Source organism: Physcomitrium patens, chromosome 1 (genome assembly GCF_059467195.1).
Source record: "Physcomitrium patens ecotype Gransden chromosome 1, ASM5946719v1, whole genome shotgun sequence".
Classification (NCBI taxonomy): Eukaryota; Viridiplantae; Streptophyta; class Bryopsida; order Funariales; family Funariaceae; genus Physcomitrium; species Physcomitrium patens.
The window spans coordinates 24,281,177-24,303,356 of NC_143410.1; the positions used below are offsets into that span (position 1 = coordinate 24,281,177).

General features: G+C 36.8%; 2 protein-coding genes across 8 annotated transcripts; both read left to right on the plus strand.

Moving 5' to 3' along the window:
- The first annotated feature begins 11,747 nt into the window (after positions 1-11,747).
- LOC112291192 (uncharacterized) lies at positions 11,748-15,893 on the plus strand. Of its 5 annotated transcripts, none has more exons than XM_024538333.3 (4): positions 11,825-12,124; positions 12,355-12,521; positions 13,362-13,617; positions 14,107-15,893. In XM_024538333.3, the coding sequence occupies exons 3-4, from the start codon at positions 13,420-13,422 to the stop codon at positions 15,508-15,510; spliced, it is 1,602 nt and encodes a 533-aa protein (XP_024394101.1). In that variant the 5' UTR covers positions 11,825-12,124; positions 12,355-12,521; positions 13,362-13,419; the 3' UTR covers positions 15,511-15,893. The 5 variants fall into 5 exon arrangements, with proteins under 5 accessions (XP_024394093.1, XP_024394119.1, XP_024394101.1 ...); XM_024538343.3 differs by having other exon boundaries at positions 11,995-12,124; positions 12,442-12,521; XM_024538325.3 differs by lacking the exon at positions 12,355-12,521 and having other exon boundaries at positions 11,748-12,124.
- Positions 15,894-17,332: 1,439 nt separating this feature from the next.
- LOC112282482 (fucosyltransferase 2) lies at positions 17,333-21,263 on the plus strand. 3 transcript variants are annotated; one of them, XM_024520108.3, is made up of 2 exons: positions 17,333-17,938; positions 19,041-21,263. In XM_024520108.3, the coding sequence occupies exon 2, from the start codon at positions 19,120-19,122 to the stop codon at positions 20,707-20,709; it is 1,590 nt and encodes a 529-aa protein (XP_024375876.2). In that variant the 5' UTR covers positions 17,333-17,938; positions 19,041-19,119; the 3' UTR covers positions 20,710-21,263. The 3 variants fall into 3 exon arrangements, with proteins under 3 accessions (XP_024375876.2, XP_090110417.1, XP_073393507.1); XM_090254291.1 differs by having other exon boundaries at positions 17,410-17,938; positions 18,958-21,263; XM_073537406.2 differs by having other exon boundaries at positions 17,471-17,938; positions 18,899-21,263.
- Positions 21,264-22,180: the final 917 nt, after the last annotated feature.

Here is a 22,180-nt window from a genome sequence, read left to right on the forward strand (position 1 = left end):
CATGTCAGAAAACGGATTCGTCCAGCTACAATAGGGACCGTGCAGCTAGAACCTTGTACAATTCCTAATGAAGGTCCTATCCTCTCCTCAGAACCCTCTTGTTGTTTTATAATAGAATTATATTTAGGACCTAAGAATTACAAAGCCTTTGCTTTATTAGATTCAAGAGCCTCAACATGTTTTTTAGATGAATAATTTGTTAAAAGTCATAAAATACCTTTTGTACAGAAAACTAAACCCGTACATGTAGAAGACATTGATGGCCGTCCTTTGTCTTCTGGAGATGTCACTCATGAAACTCGCCCTATAAAAGTAACAATAAACAGTCATGTTAGCTACACAGCTTTTAACATAATTAAATCCGCGTCTAATCCAGTTATTTTAGGTTTATCCTGGCTAGAAAAATATAACCCTCGAATAGATTGGAATTCTCGTAAACTTGACTTTTCCCAAAGCATTATTAATAGTTCTACCGACTAAGTAAAAAGTTATAAATCTAGTATAGTAAAACCCGTACTTATAGGTGCAAAAGCATTTATATACGCAGCAAAAGAATGATCAACTTTTGCTATTTATGCTGCACCTATTTCTGAAAGCGTAAAGACTTCAAGTGGCATTCTAAGTCAATATCAGGATTATCAAGACGTTTTTGAGAAAAAAAATGCAGATATTCTTCCTAAGCATCGCCCATATGATTGTTCAATCGACCTTAAAGAAGGAACTCAGCCACCATTTGGACCAATTTACAGTTTATCGTAAGATGAGTTGGCTGAACTCAAGACATATATTGACGAGAATTTAGCGAAGAATTTCATACGCCATTCAAAATCTCCAGCAGGAGCTCCAATTCTATTCGTAAAGAAAAAAAATGGATCTTTGCGAATGTGTGTTGACTATCGAGGACTCAACAAGATCACAATCAAGAACAGGTATCCATTACCTTTGATATCAGGACTCCTTGACCAATTGAATCAAGTTAAGATTTATACAAAAATAGATCTAAGAGGAGCATATAATCTAGTACGAATCAAGGAAGGAGATGAATGAAAGACTGCATTTCGAACCAGGTACGGATATTTTGAATATAATGTCATGCCTTTAGGACTCACGAATGCACCAGCTGCTTTTCAACATCTCATGAATGATGTATTTCATGAATTTTTAGATAATTTTGTCATCTACTACCTAGACGATATCCTGATCTATTCTAACAATGTCGAAGAACATGAAATACATGTTCGTCAAGTATTACAAAAACTTAGAGATGCAAGATTGTACGCCAAGATGGAAAATTGTGTATTTCACACTACTCAAGTTGACTTTTTAGGATACATCATTTCAAATGATGGTCTCATGATGGATTCTAAGAAAGTCCAGACAATCATGGATTGGAAGATTCCAAGGACAGTAAGAAATGTCCAATGTTTCTTGGGATTTGCCAATTACTATCGGATCTTTATCAAAGACTTTTCACGAGTTGCAGCTCCACTTACACGCTTGACTAATAAAGACAAATTCCAATGGAATCAAAAAGCGGAAGCAGTATTTGAAGCCTTGAAGACATTGTTTGTATCTGCACCAGTCTTATATCGTGTTGACTTTTCCAAGGCATTTTTTATGGAAACAGACGCATCGGATTTTGCCTTGGGTGCAGTTTTGTCACAAATGGGAACAGATGACAAACTTCATCTGATAGCTTTTCATTCAAGAAAATTCTCAGCAACCGAGATCAATTATGAGATCCACGATAAAGAACTCCTTGTAATCGTGGATTCCTTTCAAGAATGGCGTCATTATCTAGAAGGCGCTTCTAGTCCAGTCACTATGTATACAGATCACAAGAACCTCGAGTATTTCATGTCAGCACGCGTGTTGAATCGTCGTCAAGCTCGTTGGAGTATGTCTTTATCAAGATTCGAGTTCATTATCACTTATCGGCCAGGAAAACAACAAGGTTTGTCTGATGCATTGTCTAGACGTTCTTATTTTGTACCAAAAGAAAGAGATGCAGCTTTTGAGCAACAAAGAATGGTCCTCTTGAAATCGGAGCAATTTCATCTCCGAACAATGAAATCAACATTGACTGTTGATTCAACTTTTCTCAAGCAAATCCAGTCCAGTATGTCCTCAGACCCTCTTGTCCATGATATTGAGAATAATTCTTCCAAGTCTCATGATTCTTTTAAGTTCGAGTTCAAGAATAATCTATTATATTTTGAAGGATGCCTATATGTTCCAGAAGGAGAAGCACGTTTACATATTCTTCAAGCATGTCATGATTTTCCAGCAGTATGACACTTTGGATATAATAAGACTTTGGAACTCATATCAAGAGATTTTTGGTGGCCACAAATGTGGAAGTCAGTCAAAGACTTTGTAGAATCATGTAATATTTGTTCAAGATCAAAAATTCCTCATCATCGACCTTACGGACTTCTTCAGCCATTACCTATACCAAAACAACCATGGTCTTCTGTTTCTATGGATTTCATCACAGATCTTCCAAGCTCAAGATCTTACAATTCTATATTTGTGATAGTAGATCGTTTCACCAAGATGGCACATTTTGTGTCATGTACAAAATCTATCATAGATGAAGAAACAGCTAAGCTTTTTATTGATAATATCTATCGCTATCATGGATTACCTAAAGATATCATATCGGATAGGGGAACTCAATTTGTGTCGAGATTTTGGAGGATCCTTTTCAAGATTTTAAAAGTGGACATAAAGCTATCTTCGGCTTTCCATCCTGAAACTGATGGACAAACAGAGCGCGTAAACCAAGTCTTGGAGTAGTATTTAAGGTGTACCATCAACTACCAACAAGATGATTGGACAACCCTTCTGCCATTGGCAGAGTTTGCTTATAATAATACGGTACATTCCTCTATGCAACAAACACCTTTCTTTGCCAATTACGGCTATCATCCACGACTTGATGCTTTTGATTTTTCAAAAGTTGATAATCTTGCAGCAAAAGATATGGCAAATTGGTTGTCAGAGTTACATGCAATAATGAAGGCGCAATTGAAGGAAGCTCAAGAACGACAAAAGATAAACGTAGATGTATATCGTAAGGAGCAATCACAATTCAACGTGGGTGATAAGGTATGGCTACTTCGTCGTAATATCAAGACCTCTCGTCCTTGCGACAAGTTGGACTATCGAAGGCTGGGACCATTTTCTATTTCTGCACAAATCAATCCAGTTGCATATCGTTTACATCTATCGAAGACAATGATAATCCATCCAGTATTCCACGTGTCTCTTCTTGAACCATACAAGACAGTGGACATACCAAGAAGACGACAAGCTCCACCTCCTCCTATAGAAGTGGACAATAATGAAGAGTTTGAAGTAGAAGAAGTCTTAGATTCAAGGCGGCGTCGAAATAAAATAGAATATCTTGTCCATTGGCACGGATATGATATTAGTGAACGCACATGGGAGCCAATGAAGAATCTTGTAAATGCAGCAAAGGCGGTGGAGGCTTTTCATCGACGACATCCATCAAAATCAAGATGAAAACCTTCTTTATAAAAGAAACAACATCTAGGCAAGATAACATTCTACTTTCAATTCTTGTTCGTAGCTTCATTGTAGTAGTGGCGCTCAAGAGATGGAGAACCAACAACCAGCGGATTTAACTCAAGAGCCTTCATTTGCTGACTTGTCGGACGAGACATTACGATTGTCACAACCTTCAAGATGACGCAATCGAGATGAAGATCTTCAAGAACGACATGTTCTTCCTCGAATAGATGGTGAGATACAACGCGTTTGGTATCACGATTTGGGAACGGACTTCCAATGTTTGGTGATTTTGCTAGAGGTAGGAACAACTCCTGATGGTGTTTCAAATATTCTATTCGAAGGAAGTTACGAAGGCCTCAACAATGATCAAATAACTGTGTGGTCTTCCCGCCCTGGTATGGGATACTATCGATGGTTGAGAGGCCCTATCAATCATCTTCGAAGAGAACAGAGATCAGAGTATGTGGCGAATACAATTCGTCGTATCATAGATTTCCTCAACATATGATGACCGCTCCTTGTGGAACTCATTCCTAGAAGGGGGGGTAATGTCACGGCCATAATCATGTAAGCTAATAATTACATATAGAAATAGGTAGAAGTAAGTAAAAGTAGGTAAAAGTAAGTTAATTCTATAATATTTAATATAGAAGCTTCCTAGAAATTTTCTAGATGCTGCTTTGACTTCATAGGTGTCTTTAATTGACTTTTTGGATTAGAAACGTGGTCAACAAGTTGGCCATGTGCCACACATGTTGTTAGCTTGAAGATCAAGCTAACTATGTGGCCCACACGTAGAAAAACTTGCCTTGTAAGTCAAGGCATGTGCCCTACAAAGTCAACATATATTGAAGGTGCTATAGAACGTCGCCACGTAGCCCTTAGTTAGAGAGTATATATAGAGATAAGAGTGAAGGCTTCTTCATTCTTGTCAACTCCTTTCTTGCTTCTAGTCTAGTTTCAAGGGTCTTTAGTTTTCTTGTCTTTTGGCAATAGCCATTCCAGTTTCTCTTTCAATATATATACTTGTTTATATATATTTTGTTACCTCTCTTTGAGTGAATGCTCACTTGTTTGAATTATTTTTTCATCGAGTTCTTGTCCTTGATAAGTAGTAAGCCTTGGTATTTTGTAGTTGATAATTGATTTCACATAACCAGAGTACAATTAATTGTGACACTAACAGACCCAATTCATATAACCAGTCTTTCTCCGTATTTGAACCTACCTCTATTAGTTCAATTGCTTTGGTATATTGAAGCTTAAACACAAAGAGAACAACCCCTAAGGATGCTTCTGAAGTTTGTTCGTTTTTAGGTCATACTAGATACTATTACCATTTTTTTTGGTAATTTGTTCACATTGATGCCGCATTGTCAAACCTATTGGAGAAGAGTGCCTCATTTGAATGAAAACTGGAGTAACAAAATGCCTTTGATAAGTTGAAGGAGATACTCATTACTGCTCTAATATTACAACCGTATGATCCTAATCTCCCTTGTATACTTGACATTCATGCTTTCGACTTTGCTATTGGAGTGGTCTTTCAACAAAACTTTGATAGGAGCCTTCAACCTATGGCATATGAATCATGCAAGCTCAAAAGGGTAGAGCGCAATTACTCTACATGTAATCAAGAGTAATTAGCAATTGTACATACCACGAAAGTATGGTGATACTATCTATTGAAGAAGCCAGTGATTGTCTGGACTGATTATCGACCCTTGTTACAAGATTTTCATGTAAAAATATCAAATCGGGGCATCATTATTAGGAAGAACAGTTGGAGCTTTTAGATATCTAGCTTGAGTACAACCAGGGACTACATCATACTGTGCAAGATAGTTTATTATGGAGACTAGACTTGAAGGACGAATCAAAAGATAAGGCAGAAGTCACTATTATTAGTAGTATCATTTTAGATCTAATTAAAGAGGTAGAATAGAAACAAATTACATAACGAGATACTTATTTCAAGATGGTTAGCAATCTGCTGAAGGTAGAAAATATACAATATCAAGATTATATTTTTGGTGATGGCTTGCTCTATTTTAAGAAGCAAATTTATGTACCCAATAATACTAAACTCTGAACGCACATACTTTAGGAGAGACATGTCATCCCAATATTTGAATATCTGAGATGAGAGAAGATCCTAAAACAAATCTCAAGGACATAGTTTTGGATAGGTTTGGATTGTGATGTTTGAGCCTTTATACACTCCTATAAGTTATGTCAACATAACAAAGTATGCAATGTAACATCTCTTAGATTATTGCAGCCAATTCTGCTACCTATGACATGTTGGGAGTACGTGACTATAGATTCCATTACGTTATCGTACTGTAAATGCTTATAGTATGTAAAAATTAGTTAAAATATATTATATGTTAATAAATCTAAATATGTGTTAGAGTGGCTAGTAGATTAAATTAAAAAGAGTTGGTATAAGAAACTTTAATTTATTTTTTTACTTGTTTTGATTTTGACATAATAAAAAAAAAATTATATATATATATAAGACCTAAATGTTTAATATGAAGCCTTGGGAGAAGATAGAAGCCTAAGGATGAAAATCCAAACTAGTAGGAGACTAATTAGAAAGGATGAAAGCAAGGTATAGTTAGATGAAGGCAAGGAATAGAGAACTTCATCTCTATTAGTCGAATACCATGCCCAATGGGCTTTGAGGAGGCTATCCACGACCTTAATAAGAGTTTCGGCGACTTGGAAATAAAAAGCTAGGATTGTAAATTTTAGGATTTGGGGTACAATCTATGTGTAAAAATTAGAGGATTTGGAGTTAGAGTGATGAAGTTATAGCAATTTGAAGTTAAGATATTAATTTAAGACATATTGTTACTCTTTTGAGGATATGAGGAGTTTTACATTAGATTTTGAAGATCGAAAGGTGTGATTGGAACGGCGATTTTAAGGCCTACATCTTTTATGAAAGAATTAATGCTTTTGGAATTCATATGAAGGAGTTCTAAGGAGTTGAAGACGGCACTTCTAAATCAAAGGTAGTAAGTAAGCGGTTTTGTTTGTAGTAATGGTTGGAGCCATAACTTGAGTTTTTGAACAAATTTTTGGCTCAAACTTTTTATAGAATATAAAATTTTGTGTTAAGAAGCTACATATTTAAATTTCGTGGAATTTGAGCTTATATTTTGTGAGATATGAAGAAGATTGCATGTAGGTATATAAAGATAAGGGTTTGAAGCGACTGTTAGGATTTTCAAGATATTTCAAGATCTGCAACGAATTTGCGGTTGTAAATTGTTGTAGAAGTTAATAAGAATACATTAGTATCTCATGTGAAATTTGAATTTGTTTGGACGGTCGGATTAGAAGATATGAGGAGTTGAAGTTCGAGAAAATCTCCACATAAGAATATACAAGGTTTTAGAAGATTTTATCATATTTTGGGTGTTGTTGGTTACTTGAGGCTTGTGTATTTGGTGTAATTGCTCAAAAAGGGAAGAATTATATATAAACTTAGGGCTTTCCTTATTTTCAAGCTTGATTGAATAATTAGTGAGAGCCAGAAGCCTAGCATTTTCTTGAAGCAAATTCTCTCTACCTTGACAACGTATTTATTGCAAACACCTCATAATCATATCACGGTTTTTGTCTTTGTGGATCAACTCTTGAAGCAACTTCACTTCGTTGCAATGTACTTGGATATTGATGCCTCAATGCTTGCATGAATTTTCTTTCATAATATTTTTTGTCACCATAGATTATCTCATGTCATCATTTCAGATCAAGATCCACACTTCATGGGAAGTTTTTGGCAAGCCTTATTTAAGCTATTAGGTACACAACTTGCCATATCTACAACCTTCTATCTCTAAACGAATGGACAAACAGAGCATGCAAATTGAACCTTGGAAGATATGCTACGAGCATTTCTAGTGATTCATCATAATGATTGAGATGAATATTTGATGCCCTTGAAGTTTGTTTATAATCACAATATTCAAGCAAGTACTTGTCATTCACCATTTTTCTAGATCAACGCCAACAACTACTACCACCACCAATTGTAGTTGATGACCAATAAGAATATGAAGTGGACAGCATTTTTGAGCATCGCTACTTTCGTCGTGGCAGTGGACATCTACAACTTCAATTCAAAGTTCTTTAGAAAGGTTTTTTCATTCACAATGCAATATGAGAACATGCACAAAACCTCATCTATTGCCAAGGGACAATTTGAAGATACCATTAGGATCAAAACAAGGACGTTCCACATTAGTGGAAGGGGATTAATTATAACAAGATATAGAAAAGATAATTATATAGATAGTTAAAACCATGGAAGTTTCTAGAATTGGAGTTAGATTAGTGGACCATGTAGGATCCACCACAAAATATTCTAGAAGATTTTAGGGTGGTTATTTAGATGGGGTCTACCATAGAACCTTTTGAAAAAGATTTAGGGTGATTATCTAAGTGGGGCCTATCATATAATTTTCTAAAAAAAAAATTTAAGGTAGTTATAGAGATAGGATCCACCACTTAGGAATATTTTAGAAAGTCCAAGGAGATAGGACAAGGTATAAATAGGATTGGCCAAGGCCTTTTGAGGCATGTGGTCAGATTTTGCTTTAAATCCTTTCTCTTAGTGAAGTTTGGTTGTGCATTTTTTTTATTCAGATCTATTATACTTTCTTTCCGTCTACTCAATTGTCTTTCATGACCTATTCTGTGTAGTTCTGTTCAGTTTTGTTCTATCTATTTTGTGATAAGATTTTATGTTATTTTAGAATAGAAGGATCTTGGATTTTTGAGATAGACTGGTCCTGTTTCATTGGAAATACAAGGAGCAGAAGTTGGGAACAAGAAGATAGGAATGATGGCCATGATAATAATAATGGATTCTAAAGATCATCAATTTTTCTAATAATGGATATAATAGGATGGATCTATTTAATTTAATTTTTTTTGTAATAAGATTTTTCTTATTATCTTATTTAAAAGAATATTAAAAATTAATTATATATTAATATAAATAAATAAATAAATAAATAATTTTAACATAAGCATACATGAATTTAAATTTTAAATTATTAACATTTAGTAGTTAAGAAAAATATCAATTACTATTTTTGAATTTCATGTATTTTTTTTTTAGAATATTTAAATTCTTCTAAATGATGTAAAATATTAGGAATAAAAAATTAAAATACATGTATTATTGATTTAAAAATTAATTAGCATAATCACATAGCTATTACATTTATGTTTAAATATATAATATTCATTTATTGTATGGAATTACATGTCATGTATGAATTATATGTCTTGTAATAAACTTGGTTTAATAAGTATTTAAGATGCTAGACACATCTTTTTTTCTTTTTTACTTTGTATGTGACTTGTTTCAATAAAGTATTCAATATGCAACTATTTAAAAAAAATTACGTCATATTTATTTAATGTCTCAAAAACAATCCTACATACTTTGTAAATATGTTTTGTATTTTTAAAATGAATTTTCTTTTTTATAAAATCTACAATTTTTTAGAAATAGAATTATATATATATATATATATATATATATTCTAAAATATAAAACCAATTTATGTCATACATCTTGAATATAAAAATCTTATTGCAATTAGCTTTTTAATAGTTTTTTATCTAAAGAATCTCATACAAATGTATTTAAAAGTCAGTAATCATACAAAAATGTAACTTTAGTAGCTAGACTTATTTCTTCATAATTTTCATATTAATTTGAATACTTTTGATGTACATTTTTAAAAAACATTTTCTATCAGGTACAATGATGAATTTGGATCTATCATATTGAAGTCTTTATTTGCTGATAATATTTGTGTCTTTGCTTTAACAAATAAGGTCTTCAATGTATTTTCCTTGTATATGGACTTTAATATCAATGTCAGTAGTTTCTGTTATACAATTTCTACAATTTTAACAATAGATATATTTTAAATTTTATTTTATATATATATATATATATATATATATTTATATTTATTTATTTATTTATATATAATTTATCTATAAAAAATTTGAAAATGAGTGATTTTAATGTATCTTTTGTCACACATTTCAGTCTATGTTCTTTATGTGAATACATCTACTTTTATATTAAAATTTGGTAACAGAATGACAAAGCATCCCTATCAATTGTTTGTAAATTGTATGTTTGGTTGTTAATATGTTATTTTATTTTATTTTATTTTATGTTATGTTAAAATGTTATGATTTTCATTTGATCCAAATATTATAGTCGATCTGTAAAGATCATTTTTATTTTCTTATGTTATCATTTTACGTATTATTACACATATTGTTTTACATTCTTTTAATAATTCATCTTACGAAAACCTGTATTATGCATTATACATTTACATTCTGTAACTAAATTAGTGGGTTATTTTTAATACTGAGTGAAATATTAATAAAAATTACCTCAGATAGTCTTATTTTTTATTTTGTATCATATATCAAATTCTTTTAACAAATATTTATCAAAAATCCCAAATCTTTATTGATTTATTTATGTATTATATTTTTGCATAAACCTCTATATGTTTAGTATTTTTGAAATTTAACAAATTAATGCAAAATAGAGAGATTTGATTTTTTTTTCTTCTGAAATTTGTAAAATAAGAATAATAGAATTGAAAAGTCTTTAAGTTTTTATGAAAATCGAAATCCTAAATCTTTGTGTCAAAACTTGTAAAAACGAAATATTTTGTATTCTGCAAATGCATCAACAATACTTGTTCCATACCTTGATTTCCATACCAATAATCAGTCTCAAGCATATTTCTGGACACTTGTAATCAACACCATTAATTTCAGTTAGTAGATATAAGACAAAGTCAATATGGATGACTTTGTTTCATATTTTAAATATGACATAGAGTGTGAAATTAGATCTGACGTAACATAAACAAAATGACTTTTGTTTTATCATATAAATTGCAGTAACTTTGTATCACTTAAAATTATCTTTGGATTTCAATCCTTGTCACTTGAGAATGTTTAAAAATTTGCGCATAATAAAATTACCTTTGTGTATATGTAATTTTTTTTATCCATGTTGTCAATAGTCATTTAAATGCTACTATTAGAGTGTTTTAATCATTTTCTAAAATTTGTATATTTTCAAAAGAACACAATGTTTGCAAAGCTTTGTATATACTGTAATAGTCTTAGAATAAAGTTTATAGGTGTCCATGTAAAAGTATAAGATAATGTAAAGTGTTCAAAAAAAATTATTTAGTTCATTTATTCTTGATATTGAATAAATTTTATGACTATAAATTTAGTACTGAATTAATTAAAGCATTTGAAAAATTTACTTAATCTTGTGTTTTGTAGTGATAAAATTATTACAAATGAAAACAAAAACACAGAGTTGTGAATGAGTATGTGTACACATGCGCACAATACTTATGCAATTATGTTGTGTAATATTAACAACATATCATTTTCATTAATAACAACAAGAAAACCATGGTTAGATATGTAGTCTTTTTTGTTCATTGTCCGTTAAAAAAAAATAAAAAATAGACAAAGTGACCAATCTATTTATTCATTCTCCGAGTATCTACAAACTCTAACATACTTAAAAAAAAAAAAAAAAAAAAAAAAAAAATGCAAAAAAAACTGTAAACAAAAGAAAATAAAAGAATCAAACAAACAAAAACTTTTAATTCTAAGATATGAATAAGTAGAGCGCTAAAATATCATTGTTCGTAATATCACCCACTCAATGTTAGTGAAACAATCAATGTTAGTGATACAACTCCCATGATATTAGTTGTACTTTTTTTGAGATAAGATTTTTTTTATTTTTTTTATTTTAAAATGAGGCACGTACAACAACGTACACACATTTACATCGTGGCAAAAGCCCATTGATTCCCAGGCCAAATAAACTGTATAATTGCAAACAACGACGCTGCCGCGGAATTTGCTGACATGGCACCCTAGTCAGCTGCCAGCGTGGACAATGCCACAACCACAAGGTCGCACGTTCATGGGAAGAGAGCATCAATGAAACATGTATACAAAACGAATATGTAGTAGAATCCACGAGTTTGACGGGATGGGGACCTATTACCGGGTCGCGCGGGGAGATGCTGCGCACTGATACCGACGCCGTCATGTCCGCCTTTTTTTTTTCCTACTTTTTTCCTTTTTTGTGATTTTCGATTTTTTATTTTTCTTTTTCGTTGACGCTCCTAGGCGTGCATTGCAACCCCTGTCTATCGTTTTCCAGTCAGTCGGTAGAGTTTTTGTTGTCGTTGTAACGGAGGAGGAGAGCAGCGACAACGGCGAGCGGGGCGTTGCGACGTTGTTTCTTTCGATAATTCTGTTTGAACTTAAAAAAACGAATAAAATTCGTGAATCAGCGGGTGGTGCAAGTTTGCAATCTACCGCGTTGTTCGTGAGGTTGATTTTGGCCGGCGGGGAGGGCGTTGGGATTTACAATGGGTCTGTGATGGAAGAACAGAGGAGCCGCGAGAGAGTGTTCGTTATATTTGAGTGACGAGGAGCTTGCGGGGTTTTCCTCTTTCGAGAGCTCGTCTCTTCACAGGTTCGTTGCCGATGCTCTGTGTCGTTGTTATCGGGGCTTACCGATTATATGGGTGGGATGTGGTCTCTTGTGATGTGAAGTGATGATTTTTGACTTTTGTTGAAGAGGATAAGAGTGTGGATGCGCTTTTCGTGATCTAGCTCATTGATGTGATTTTTTGAGTTATCCTCGATAAATTATAGGGACTTGCAAGCGTTGTTTTACCGACTGTGTTGAGTCGTTCCTTGAAGGGTTATGCTGGAATGATCTCCACAGTGCTATTGTTTCTTCGTTGCTGAGTTCAAGAACTGGCACCTGGTAACCTGCTCTGTATTCAGACGTGCTCTCCACATATGATCTTCCGGTAGCATGCGTGAGAGGGCGTTTTGATATGCTTCCCACCTTCCTTAACCTTCAGGTATTATTTCTAGAGGAAGAGAGAGGGAGAGCGAAATACAAGTATATGGTTTGGCTGATCGTTCGTTGGCGGATCAGTTAGGATATAACAGCAGATGGGGTAATCGAAGTTTTCTCGGCTACAGAAAGCGCAACTGCAAATTAATTATTATTTTTTTTATTTTGTAGCTAAGTGATGGAAGTGTAGAGGAGAATGAATTGAAGACATCCACATACGTAAATATCCTTGTCGTGTCATTGTACTTCTTGACTGCTTAAAACTGTCTCGGAGAAAAGCGGTGAAATGCAGTTCTAGTCTTTTTAATGTTACTGTCCGTGTCCCTCCTTAATCTTATTGAGAAACTTACAATATTTCTGTCCATTTGGTTTAGAAATTTCGTGATCCTAGAGTATACAGCTTCTGATAAAGGATTCACTACTACTTTAGATCTTCATTACCACTTTAGGTCTCCTAACCACATCTTTAAACCTATTCAACAGAATGCCGTCGTTGAATATGTACATCTCTGTTAAAAAATGCCTTTCGCTGTGTCTCTCCACTCGCTACCTGGATGCCACTGGCTATCTTACCATTACTTCTAGGCACACTCGTGCACATCAACATTCATCAGGAATGATGGTTGCAAGGCAGGAGTAGAGACTTGAACAAGACTAGATTTTCATGACCAAGTTGCAAATGCTATATTTGGGAGCTATTTTCAGCGTGTGCGCGTAAGTTTTGTGATGAAGACTAGTGTGTAATGTATACACCAGGGTTCTGATTCTCTTACGGTTTTTGTGATAATCTTAGAGATTCATGATTAGAAAAAGTGCCTGGTGCTGATTGCATTTCCCATGTCAGTCTCCAGGTACGTCTTTCAGAAAAGGGAAGAACCGTCCTTCCAGCTCCAACTTCAATCATGCTTAACATGAGAATATGTGGGAGTAATAGAGACGTCGAAACAAGACCCTATACCAGAATTCGGGTCCCATACGATGATTCTACCAACATTCGATTATCAAATCAATCTCCAACATCCCAGAGGAGGGACAATCGACCACATACCAAATCATTTCTCCAAAGTAGTTTGGCATTCGTGAAGAAGACGTTTCCTGTGGTGAGTAACATCAAGCATTGAATACACGAGTTTTGTGTTCGCTTCGTGCTATTTGTGTTCAACTTCCATGGTTCAATTACTGAGAGTGTTCGTAAGATAGCTGTCGTCTGCGTGCGACAACGTTATGCTGCTTTGTTCACGATTACTGAGCAGAAACAATAAGTCACAGCTTCTGCTGAGTGAATGACACTTGTGATTCAGCTTGGTTTTGATACTGCAAGAAGAGTTGATGATGTTGGTATGCAGCGCACATCACCTTAAACATATACTAGAACTATATTTAAAACTGAGTGAGCAGCTGTATGGTTGTAATCACTCAGTTTAGCTGATAGCACCTTCAGTTGCTCATTTACATCAAAAACTCTTTTGAGCGCCAGATTTGTCCACTTCTTTGTAATAGTCCGTCACGGAAATGATTCAGCGTTCTAACTCTGCTGTAGGGTGACGTTGAGTAGATCGCCTCACATTCTGTATCTTGATTTTAAACAGGGTGTGTTCGAAGGAAAAGAGCAAAGATCTCCCTCTCCAATCCGTGGTGGTTTTTCTGATCCCAGGCAACAGTCGCAAGAATATCCATACAATGCTTCCCTGCATTCGCCGGTAGATAATCAACGTTCATACTCTGCTCCCTCGCATCCGTCGAGTAATTACACACCTGATATCAGTCCTCAGTGCGAGTGGAATACGAATTCCGGTCCTACGTATTACGCACCGCCTTCTTCCGTGACACCTTCGAAGCGCCAGAATAATGAACCAGCAAGTTCAGGTAGTGGAGCTACAAGGTGTGCAAGTTATGACAGGCAGAATAGGTCTAAAGTGGAGGATTCTTATCACTATTCAGGTCCACCCCCAGGGTCATACCTAGATGATGACACTGGTCCGTCTCCAAAACTTCTATCGATGGCTGTTACGGCAGTGAAATCTGCCTTAAATCCCTTCGCGAAGATGCTAATGTCACATATGAAGAACCATTCGAGCGAATTGAAAAAACTGGAGTCCATGATCAGCCATGAAGGGTCTGTGGAAAGGACGAATCACTTGAAGTTCCTGGTTCAAGCTTTTACATGTAACCTCCTTTTTGATTGTTTTACTACAAAAAATGGATATTGTGAGAGCAACGATGATAGGTCGCGACAAAGTTTCTTTGCTGATTTCACCCGCTTCAAGGACAAGGCCGCCACCATCTCAATGTTGCTATCCAATCAACCACTATCTCATATGAGAGATGATAATTCTATTGGGAATTACTGCTTCGAGAAGTTCAAGTTAATCTGTAGTGATCCGGACACGAATCAGCCCTTCCCTATCTATGAAAAGGATTGGAGGATAGTATCCGGAGAGCAGCATCCGGATTCGGAGTTTTATCGAAGTTTTTTGAAAGTCGCTGTGTCTGTGTGGTTACTTCACAGATTAACACATTCGTTTCCGCACAAATGGCAGATGTTAACATGTAGCAGAGGTGAAGCATTCGAGAGGAAGTATATGGAGTCTGTGGTGCCTGGAGGCTATGACGAAGATGATGAAGATGCTGATGCGAATATAGTGGTCGGTTTCTTAGTGATTCCAGGGTTTCGAGTGAGCAAAAGTATAGTGAAGTGTGAGGTTTACTTGCACAGCAAACAACGTCATAATGACGGAAGAATCGTTGAGTCACCTGTGAAGGCCTCAAAACAGGGAAATGTCGGTCACAGGACCCCTGATAACAACAGCTTCAGGAGTAATTCGAGCTATACTGATAAACAGCCTTATCCAAAGCATTCCACTTCTGTTGAAGAACGTCAAGAACATCGAGTTGGTAGTATGAGCAGCAGAAGGGGTCCGAGGACTACCGTCCCTGGTTATGTAAGTCATACCGTTTCGACAAGACTAAAGGCACGGACTCCAACTAGATGATGGAAATGAAGAACTTATTCCTCTGGCAGGAAGATTGTATCAACTCTGTCGCCAGTGCAATGTATATATGCAGGAATTTTCCAGAGAGCAGCCTTCGCCAGATATTCACAGGTACAGTTGTGTAGTTTAAGAACGTAACAGGAGCAGATTTCATGTAAATCTCTGCTTCTACATTTGCATGGGTAGGATGAGGATGCTTAGAGAAAACCAGAGCGCACTATGTACTTGAGAGATTTAACAGTTTGAAAGTAGGCTGCTGATGCTAACGAGATCATCAAATTTTCAAATGAACGAAACTAAGTCATTCAATGTTGGGAGTAGCTGATTTCAAATAAACATTAATTTGTTAAATTAATGCTAACATACATATTATTCCACAGAAAGAGACTTTGTCTACATTATTTATTGGTCTGATAATGATTGAATCTATCTGTTAAATCTGTTATCCTTTGATTTTAAAAATGTTCTTCCAATTAGTTATTGTTGATAATGTACATTAAAAAAACATTTTTAGGACATGACATTTTATTTACAGTTATTATAAATTTGCTAATAAGCACACTGTCTATCTTGTTGGTATCAATTGTTACTTAAAATTAGTAACTAGACACAAATAAAAGAAATTGTGTCTCTTCATTTAGCATACTAATTTTATTGGTTAGAACTGAAATGTAATGTCTTCAAAATGCAAAACATAAACTCATCAAAATTTTATTTGATTTGATATGTATGTATATATATATATATATATATATATGCACACACAAAAATGTGAAATTTTGATAAGTTTTATAATTAATGGCAAAGCAAAAGATTTAAAATTCAAATTTAAAATCAGCTTATGTTTAATGGACGGATTATAAAATATTACTGTAAAGTTTGGTAAACAATAAAATAAAATAAATTATTTTGGCACTCACCATTTTGATGTTGAAATGAACAATTGAGCATTGATATTGTATTCCATGACTCTAAAAACAAACTACACTGTACAAAATAGAAATTAAAAAAAAATTACACCAGTCGTAAATACAAAATCGTAAGAAAAACATCTAAGTTTAGAAAAAGAAGCAACCAACCATTAACAGTGGTAGAATTCATCTTATTTTTCTAAAGCGCGTCTCACATACACACATGATCCACAAGTAAAAAGAACCAATGAATGCCCTCAATCCGACTCAATTCACACAAAAGCAAATCTTAGCTAAAAGATCCATACCCAACACATCCGAGAATAGAGGATGCACATCCACGCATGATCCACAAGTAAAAAGAACCAATGAATGCCCTCAATCCGACTCAATTCACACAAAAGCAAATCTTAGCTAAAAGATCCAAACCCAACACATCCAAGAATAGAGGATGCACATCCACGCATGATCACTATTCACTAATGATCATGGACAGCAAGCTTGCCAGTGAACTTTGTCCCAACAGTAAACAAGACAGATGGGTGAAATGGCCATCGAAAGCAATAAAACGTACACTTTCCCAGCAATGAAGTGCAAACACAAGAACCCCAAAAGGGTGAAAAAATGGAAAAAAAAGTGAGGGCAAGTGAAGTGAGAAAAAACCCACATGGACCACAGTTGCTACTCTCAGAAGAAGGAAGAGTGAGAGTTGGAGTGCAGCCAAAAGAGGACCTTTGTGCGCCTGGGTCTTAGCGCCCCATCACCGCCGAAATGGGTTCACCGGCCAGGGACCAGGTCCACTGCGTAATGGGGCCAGTGGGAGTTGAAGGAATTGAAGGGAATTGAGTTCACTGAGCAGCATCATGGCCATCACTGGCGTCATGCAGCTCCGACGGGGAGCCGGAGAATCCACGCTGTTAATAAGTTGGCACTGCCATGGCTCTACAGTGGCTGCATCATAAAAAAGGTCAAAAAAGAATAGAAAGAAAAAGAGTATGTTCCCACGCGGATGCCTCCAACAGATCCGTTGCGTCGCTACGCATCGCAACAAGAACAACAACAGCAGCAGGTGGTGGCATGAAGTCGCGGTCCAGCTTTCGATGACTCATTCTTCGTCTCTCCTGCTTCTCTGCGCTTTGTGGGTCCTTCCTTTACCGCTACTCCCCCCATACAATTGGGTGTAAGTCTTCGTGTCTTGCTCTCCACATGCCACCGCTGCACCAGCTCGTCGCCACTTGTTGCTGCAATGCCTGCATGGAGTGATGCCGATGTCCATTTTCCGCTGTCTTAGTCTGTCGCTCGGTGGGTCTCCGCGCGGTGCATCCCCAGTTCAGGCCCTAATTGCTATTGTTCTTTGACCTCGCGATTTCGAGTCTTGGTTTACTGTGCACCTTCAGTGGTGAGGCTTGACGAGTCGGTGCGTGGAGTCAGCTTTCCCCACAAGGCGTCGGTCGCCTGCACCCGCTCCTCTTCACGACTTCTCTCTTCGGCAGTGCCATCATGGATACCGCTTGCAGGTACCTGATCTCAGTTTCTGCTTCGGTTTGCTTGTCAGCTCCAGTCTACCTTTTGCGCTTACTTCCTTCCGTTGCGGTCAGCGTGATTTCCAATGTCTTCTTACCTGATGTGAATCTGGCATGACATGATTGGGAATGGAATGAAAATAATATAAAAGAAAATATATATTTTTGTGTCGGGTGTTGAGCTTTCTCAATCCTATACGATTTGCAAGCTTGCAGGGATTTTGATTCCTCGCACGCACGTGAATACAGCTGTAAGTAGCTAGAGCAGCTCGGTCCAAACTCTTGGTCACTGATTACGAATATTCAACACTGAGACTCGCAATTGAGGAATTGGCTTGGTTTGACTTCAGTGGCAGTAGGAAGTCGTCTTTTTACAATCTCGTGATTAAGAATCCTTGTCGCGAGTTGTAGGGTTTCCCATCGGCTTGGAATCATGACTAATCAGGCATGTTCAGCTGTCAATGATACGTATCATCTGCGTGCATTGTTTGTGCTGGACTTAGCAGAAGAAATGTTTTGTCGGCGACAAACACAATTTGATGGCGTGTTACTGACCTGATTTTCCTCTGCCTCTTTTGTTGAGTTGTTTTGTTTGCTGTCGTTTTCTCCCCTCAGCACCTGTTCCTTTTGATCGACGTTAGTGATAAAATTATTAAAAGGCTGTCCAACTGTGATTCGTGAGCACGCTGCTGGTTGCGGATGACGCTTGAAATTAATGTCGCTTTTACAGCTACGAACTACAACAAGTGAGCAAGTAATGTTTTTTGATGGGTGTATGCTGGACGTTCTCATCGAAATTGATATGCAATACGACCTATTGTACATGGAATCGTAAAATAATGTGTGGTAGTATGGATATCTTCACTGTGATTCTATGTGCACTGGAGTACAATGCAGTGTAGAGGCAACGGAAATTATGGGGTGGTTCGTTTTGGGTGGTGGAAATTCGAACAGGAAGGATGTATATTACAGCTGATGGTTTGGGTTATTGAAACTATTGTTACTATCTCAAGTCGGTGCACTTGGAAGAAAGGAGGGACAATGAATTAACTAATGGACGCAACAACTGCAATTCACAATACGGGCTTCGACGCAGGGACGAATTGAACGTGGAAGAATGAGGGGATTGTGAGTAGTCTCAAGAGGAAGTGAAGAGGGGGAAAAGCATTTTGACAATGGCACTAAGTGCAAAGGCTGTGGGGTTGAAGATGATGACTCCCGACTTCAGAAGTCTGCCTATGTTACGAAACCTTAGAATAACGAGGCTTGTTTTGGGATTGACATTGAGTGCTCTCGCGACGTTTGTTTGGGTGCGCGCAGATATGCCCCACTTCTGGCCTAAGCTCCTGGATGCTGTAACACACGAACCGCATCCTATAATAGATCATTTTCCAGCGTTCACACCTAATGTGGGATGTTTAAGTCGGTCGCAGCAATATAAGTATAGGAAACAGAAGAATCACTTCCCGATCTCAGAGCCTTTGACAAGGGCACTCGTGAAATACACCCGCATGCATTCGCATTGCCAGTTGACGAAGGTTGGAGATGTTGACAGCATGCAAGCAGCATGCCAATATGTAGTGTACTACGAAGGATATGAAGGACTTGGCAATCGACTCCTGTCGTTGGTGACGGCCTTCTCATATGCGTTGATCACCAATCGAGCCTTAGTCATCGATGAAAGACGAGGCCATCTGGCGCAACTGTTGTGTCAGCCATTCCATAACACAAGCTGGCTACTTCCCTCGCATCTGGCTCTTGCGGTTCAGAAGCGCGCTGTAAAGCTCCAGGATATGATCAACAATGAGGTCCAGAACGTGACTTCGGTTCACGTCAATCTGCGGCACGAGCAGACCCTTGGAGATCGGACATTTTTCTGCTCGGAGTCGCAGGAACTGCTTCGCAAAGTGACTTGGGTGATATGGGAGAGCAATCAGTACTATGTGCCGCGCTTGTTCATGATCCGGGAGTTTTGGCCGACGTTGCGCCTGTGGTTCCCGAACGTGTCACTGGTGTTCACGCAGCTGGGCAGGATCCTGAGCGTGCCGAGGAATGGTGTGTGGGAAACGATAGAGCGCATACAACAAGCCGAAATGGCGTGGGCTAGAGTGCAGGTAGGGATCCAGGTGCGGCGACACGGCGTTAGCGATAACGCAAATTTCTCCGAGACCGTATACCAGCGAATCTTGAAATGCGTGGGAGAGCATGCGGTGTTGCCCAACCGGACGACAGCAGCGGTGCTAGTCACGTCGCTGCGAAGTGTGTACTGGGAGAAGATGCGGGAGAGATGGCATGGACGAGATGACGAGGAGGGTGAGGTGAAGTTTGTGATGGTGAGCGAGGAAAAGGAGGAGCGGTACTCCTACGATCAAGCGTGCAAGGCCATGGTGGAAATCTGGCTGCTGAGCTTCTGCGACAGATTAGCCACCAGCAGCTGGTCCACTTTTGGGTACGTCGCGCAGGCGCTGGCGGGCATCCAACCCGTGATCATGAACATCCGGGGGGAGCACCCGGAGCTAGACGAGCAAGCGCAGTGTTGGCGCGGGCAGTCTGTGGAGCCTTGTCTGCACTACCCTTTCATATTTCGCGACGATGACAGTGGAACGGCGTATTGCATCAGTCAAGCGAAACCTAATCTGCTGCCGAAGAGGCCACAGAAGGAGGAGGAGGTGGAGACCAAGCAACAGGAGGAACACTCGGCGTGGATCGCTAGACACCTGGTTGTGTGTCAAGACGAAACACGAGGTTTGCAACTGGTTTCGTAGCTGGCCCACTCTTCTCGCTCTCTCTCTCCTAAGCATCTCCGCATCATTCCACACAAACTCTTTCATATTCTTAGCCTTCGAACCTCGTTATTTTGAAGTCTTTCTTTCTCCGAATGAAGTTATTTCCTTAACTTCTGCGGCCCCTTCTACATCACCTCACAATCAATGTGGGTACACTGTCATTGTAATCGGCCACATTTGCTGTCTCTATGTGCTGCCGCAGCAGAATGCAGTACATGGAGACGCAAGGTATGTTGCAATTATGTGTTGTCGAGAAGCAGTGTGTGTTGATTTTGACGAAACCTGCAAAACTTTTGGGGAATGGCTTCCAAAGCCGACACTGCCATTTTTGAAGGTTGTCCATTATGCTAGTGATTTGAAACCTCTTCAATTTACTCTGGATTTACTTTGTGTGGGGAATAGCTAAAATGTGATATATGCACAATGTGGTGCAAGAGGAAGTGTGCACCGTAGGGATTTTTGAGAACAATATACTTGATCTATGATGTGTGTGTGCATTCAAGCTTTTCCAATGAGAACACAAGTTTGCAGTATGATGAATCAGTGTGTTCTCCAATTTTAAGTAAAATAGTAAATTGTAGATTTGGTCAATGAGGTTATTTCTTTAAATTGTTTTATATAAAACAAATCACAAATGGAAAGATATTTTTTTGTTTGTTAGTATTTGTGCAAACAATTGACAAAACTTTTCCTAATTGAAATTATTATTTGAATTTGTTAAAATATAAAGTTGTGTTTTTTTTGACATGTTTTGAAAACTTTTTTAAACTCTTCTTAGGATGTTAATAATTTTAGGATGTTAATAATTTATTAATAATATTTTTTTATTTCTAATTTTTTAATATTTTTATAAATATATATATATATAGGAAGTTGTTAAAGCCACAACCCCATGTTGTTAATGCCACACATTATACTACTATTTCTTGGTCAATTTTGTCCATCCTTTGTCTTTGTCTTTTGTTCTATGTTCCATGTCCTCATTTTCTATCTCCATTCCTTATTCCATATCTTTCAAAATTAATCATCACATAGTTCAGGGGATGTGGCTTTTACACTTTTCAAATACATTTTATAATATGCTTGTAATTAGTTAATTTTGTGGTAGGTTGTATAATTTAAAATTATTGTCAATGCAAAAGTAAGAATTGCAAAAATAAATTTTAAAAGTCACATTTTTTCTTTGTAATGTTAATGCATCAAATTATATTTTTTCCACATATTTAAATAATCAAATATTATTAAAAAGAAAATTAAAAAGAAAATCTTCAAATAATTACAAATTATATTATACCATGTTCAAATTTTAATTTATTTTTAAATAAATTTGTATAATTAATAAATAATATTAAATAGTAAGTTTGTAGTTTTATGATTTCTTTAATATTGTGAAAGATAAGAATTTAAGTAAAATTCAAAAGATAATATTTTTATATATTATTGAAGAAAA

Coding starts and splice junctions, on each gene's coding strand:
- LOC112291192 (XM_090254282.1), top strand. CDS start 13,182: ATGACCAAGTTGCAAATGCTATATTTGGGAGCTATTTTCAGCGTGTGC. Junction 13,232..13,361: donor GCTATTTTCAGCGTGTGCGC/GTAAGTTTTGTG, acceptor TTCCCATGTCAG/TCTCCAGGTACGTCTTTCAG. Junction 13,618..14,106: donor TGAAGAAGACGTTTCCTGTG/GTGAGTAACATC, acceptor GATTTTAAACAG/GGTGTGTTCGAAGGAAAAGA.
- LOC112282482 (XM_024520108.3), top strand. CDS start 19,120: ATGGCACTAAGTGCAAAGGCTGTGGGGTTGAAGATGATGACTCCCGAC.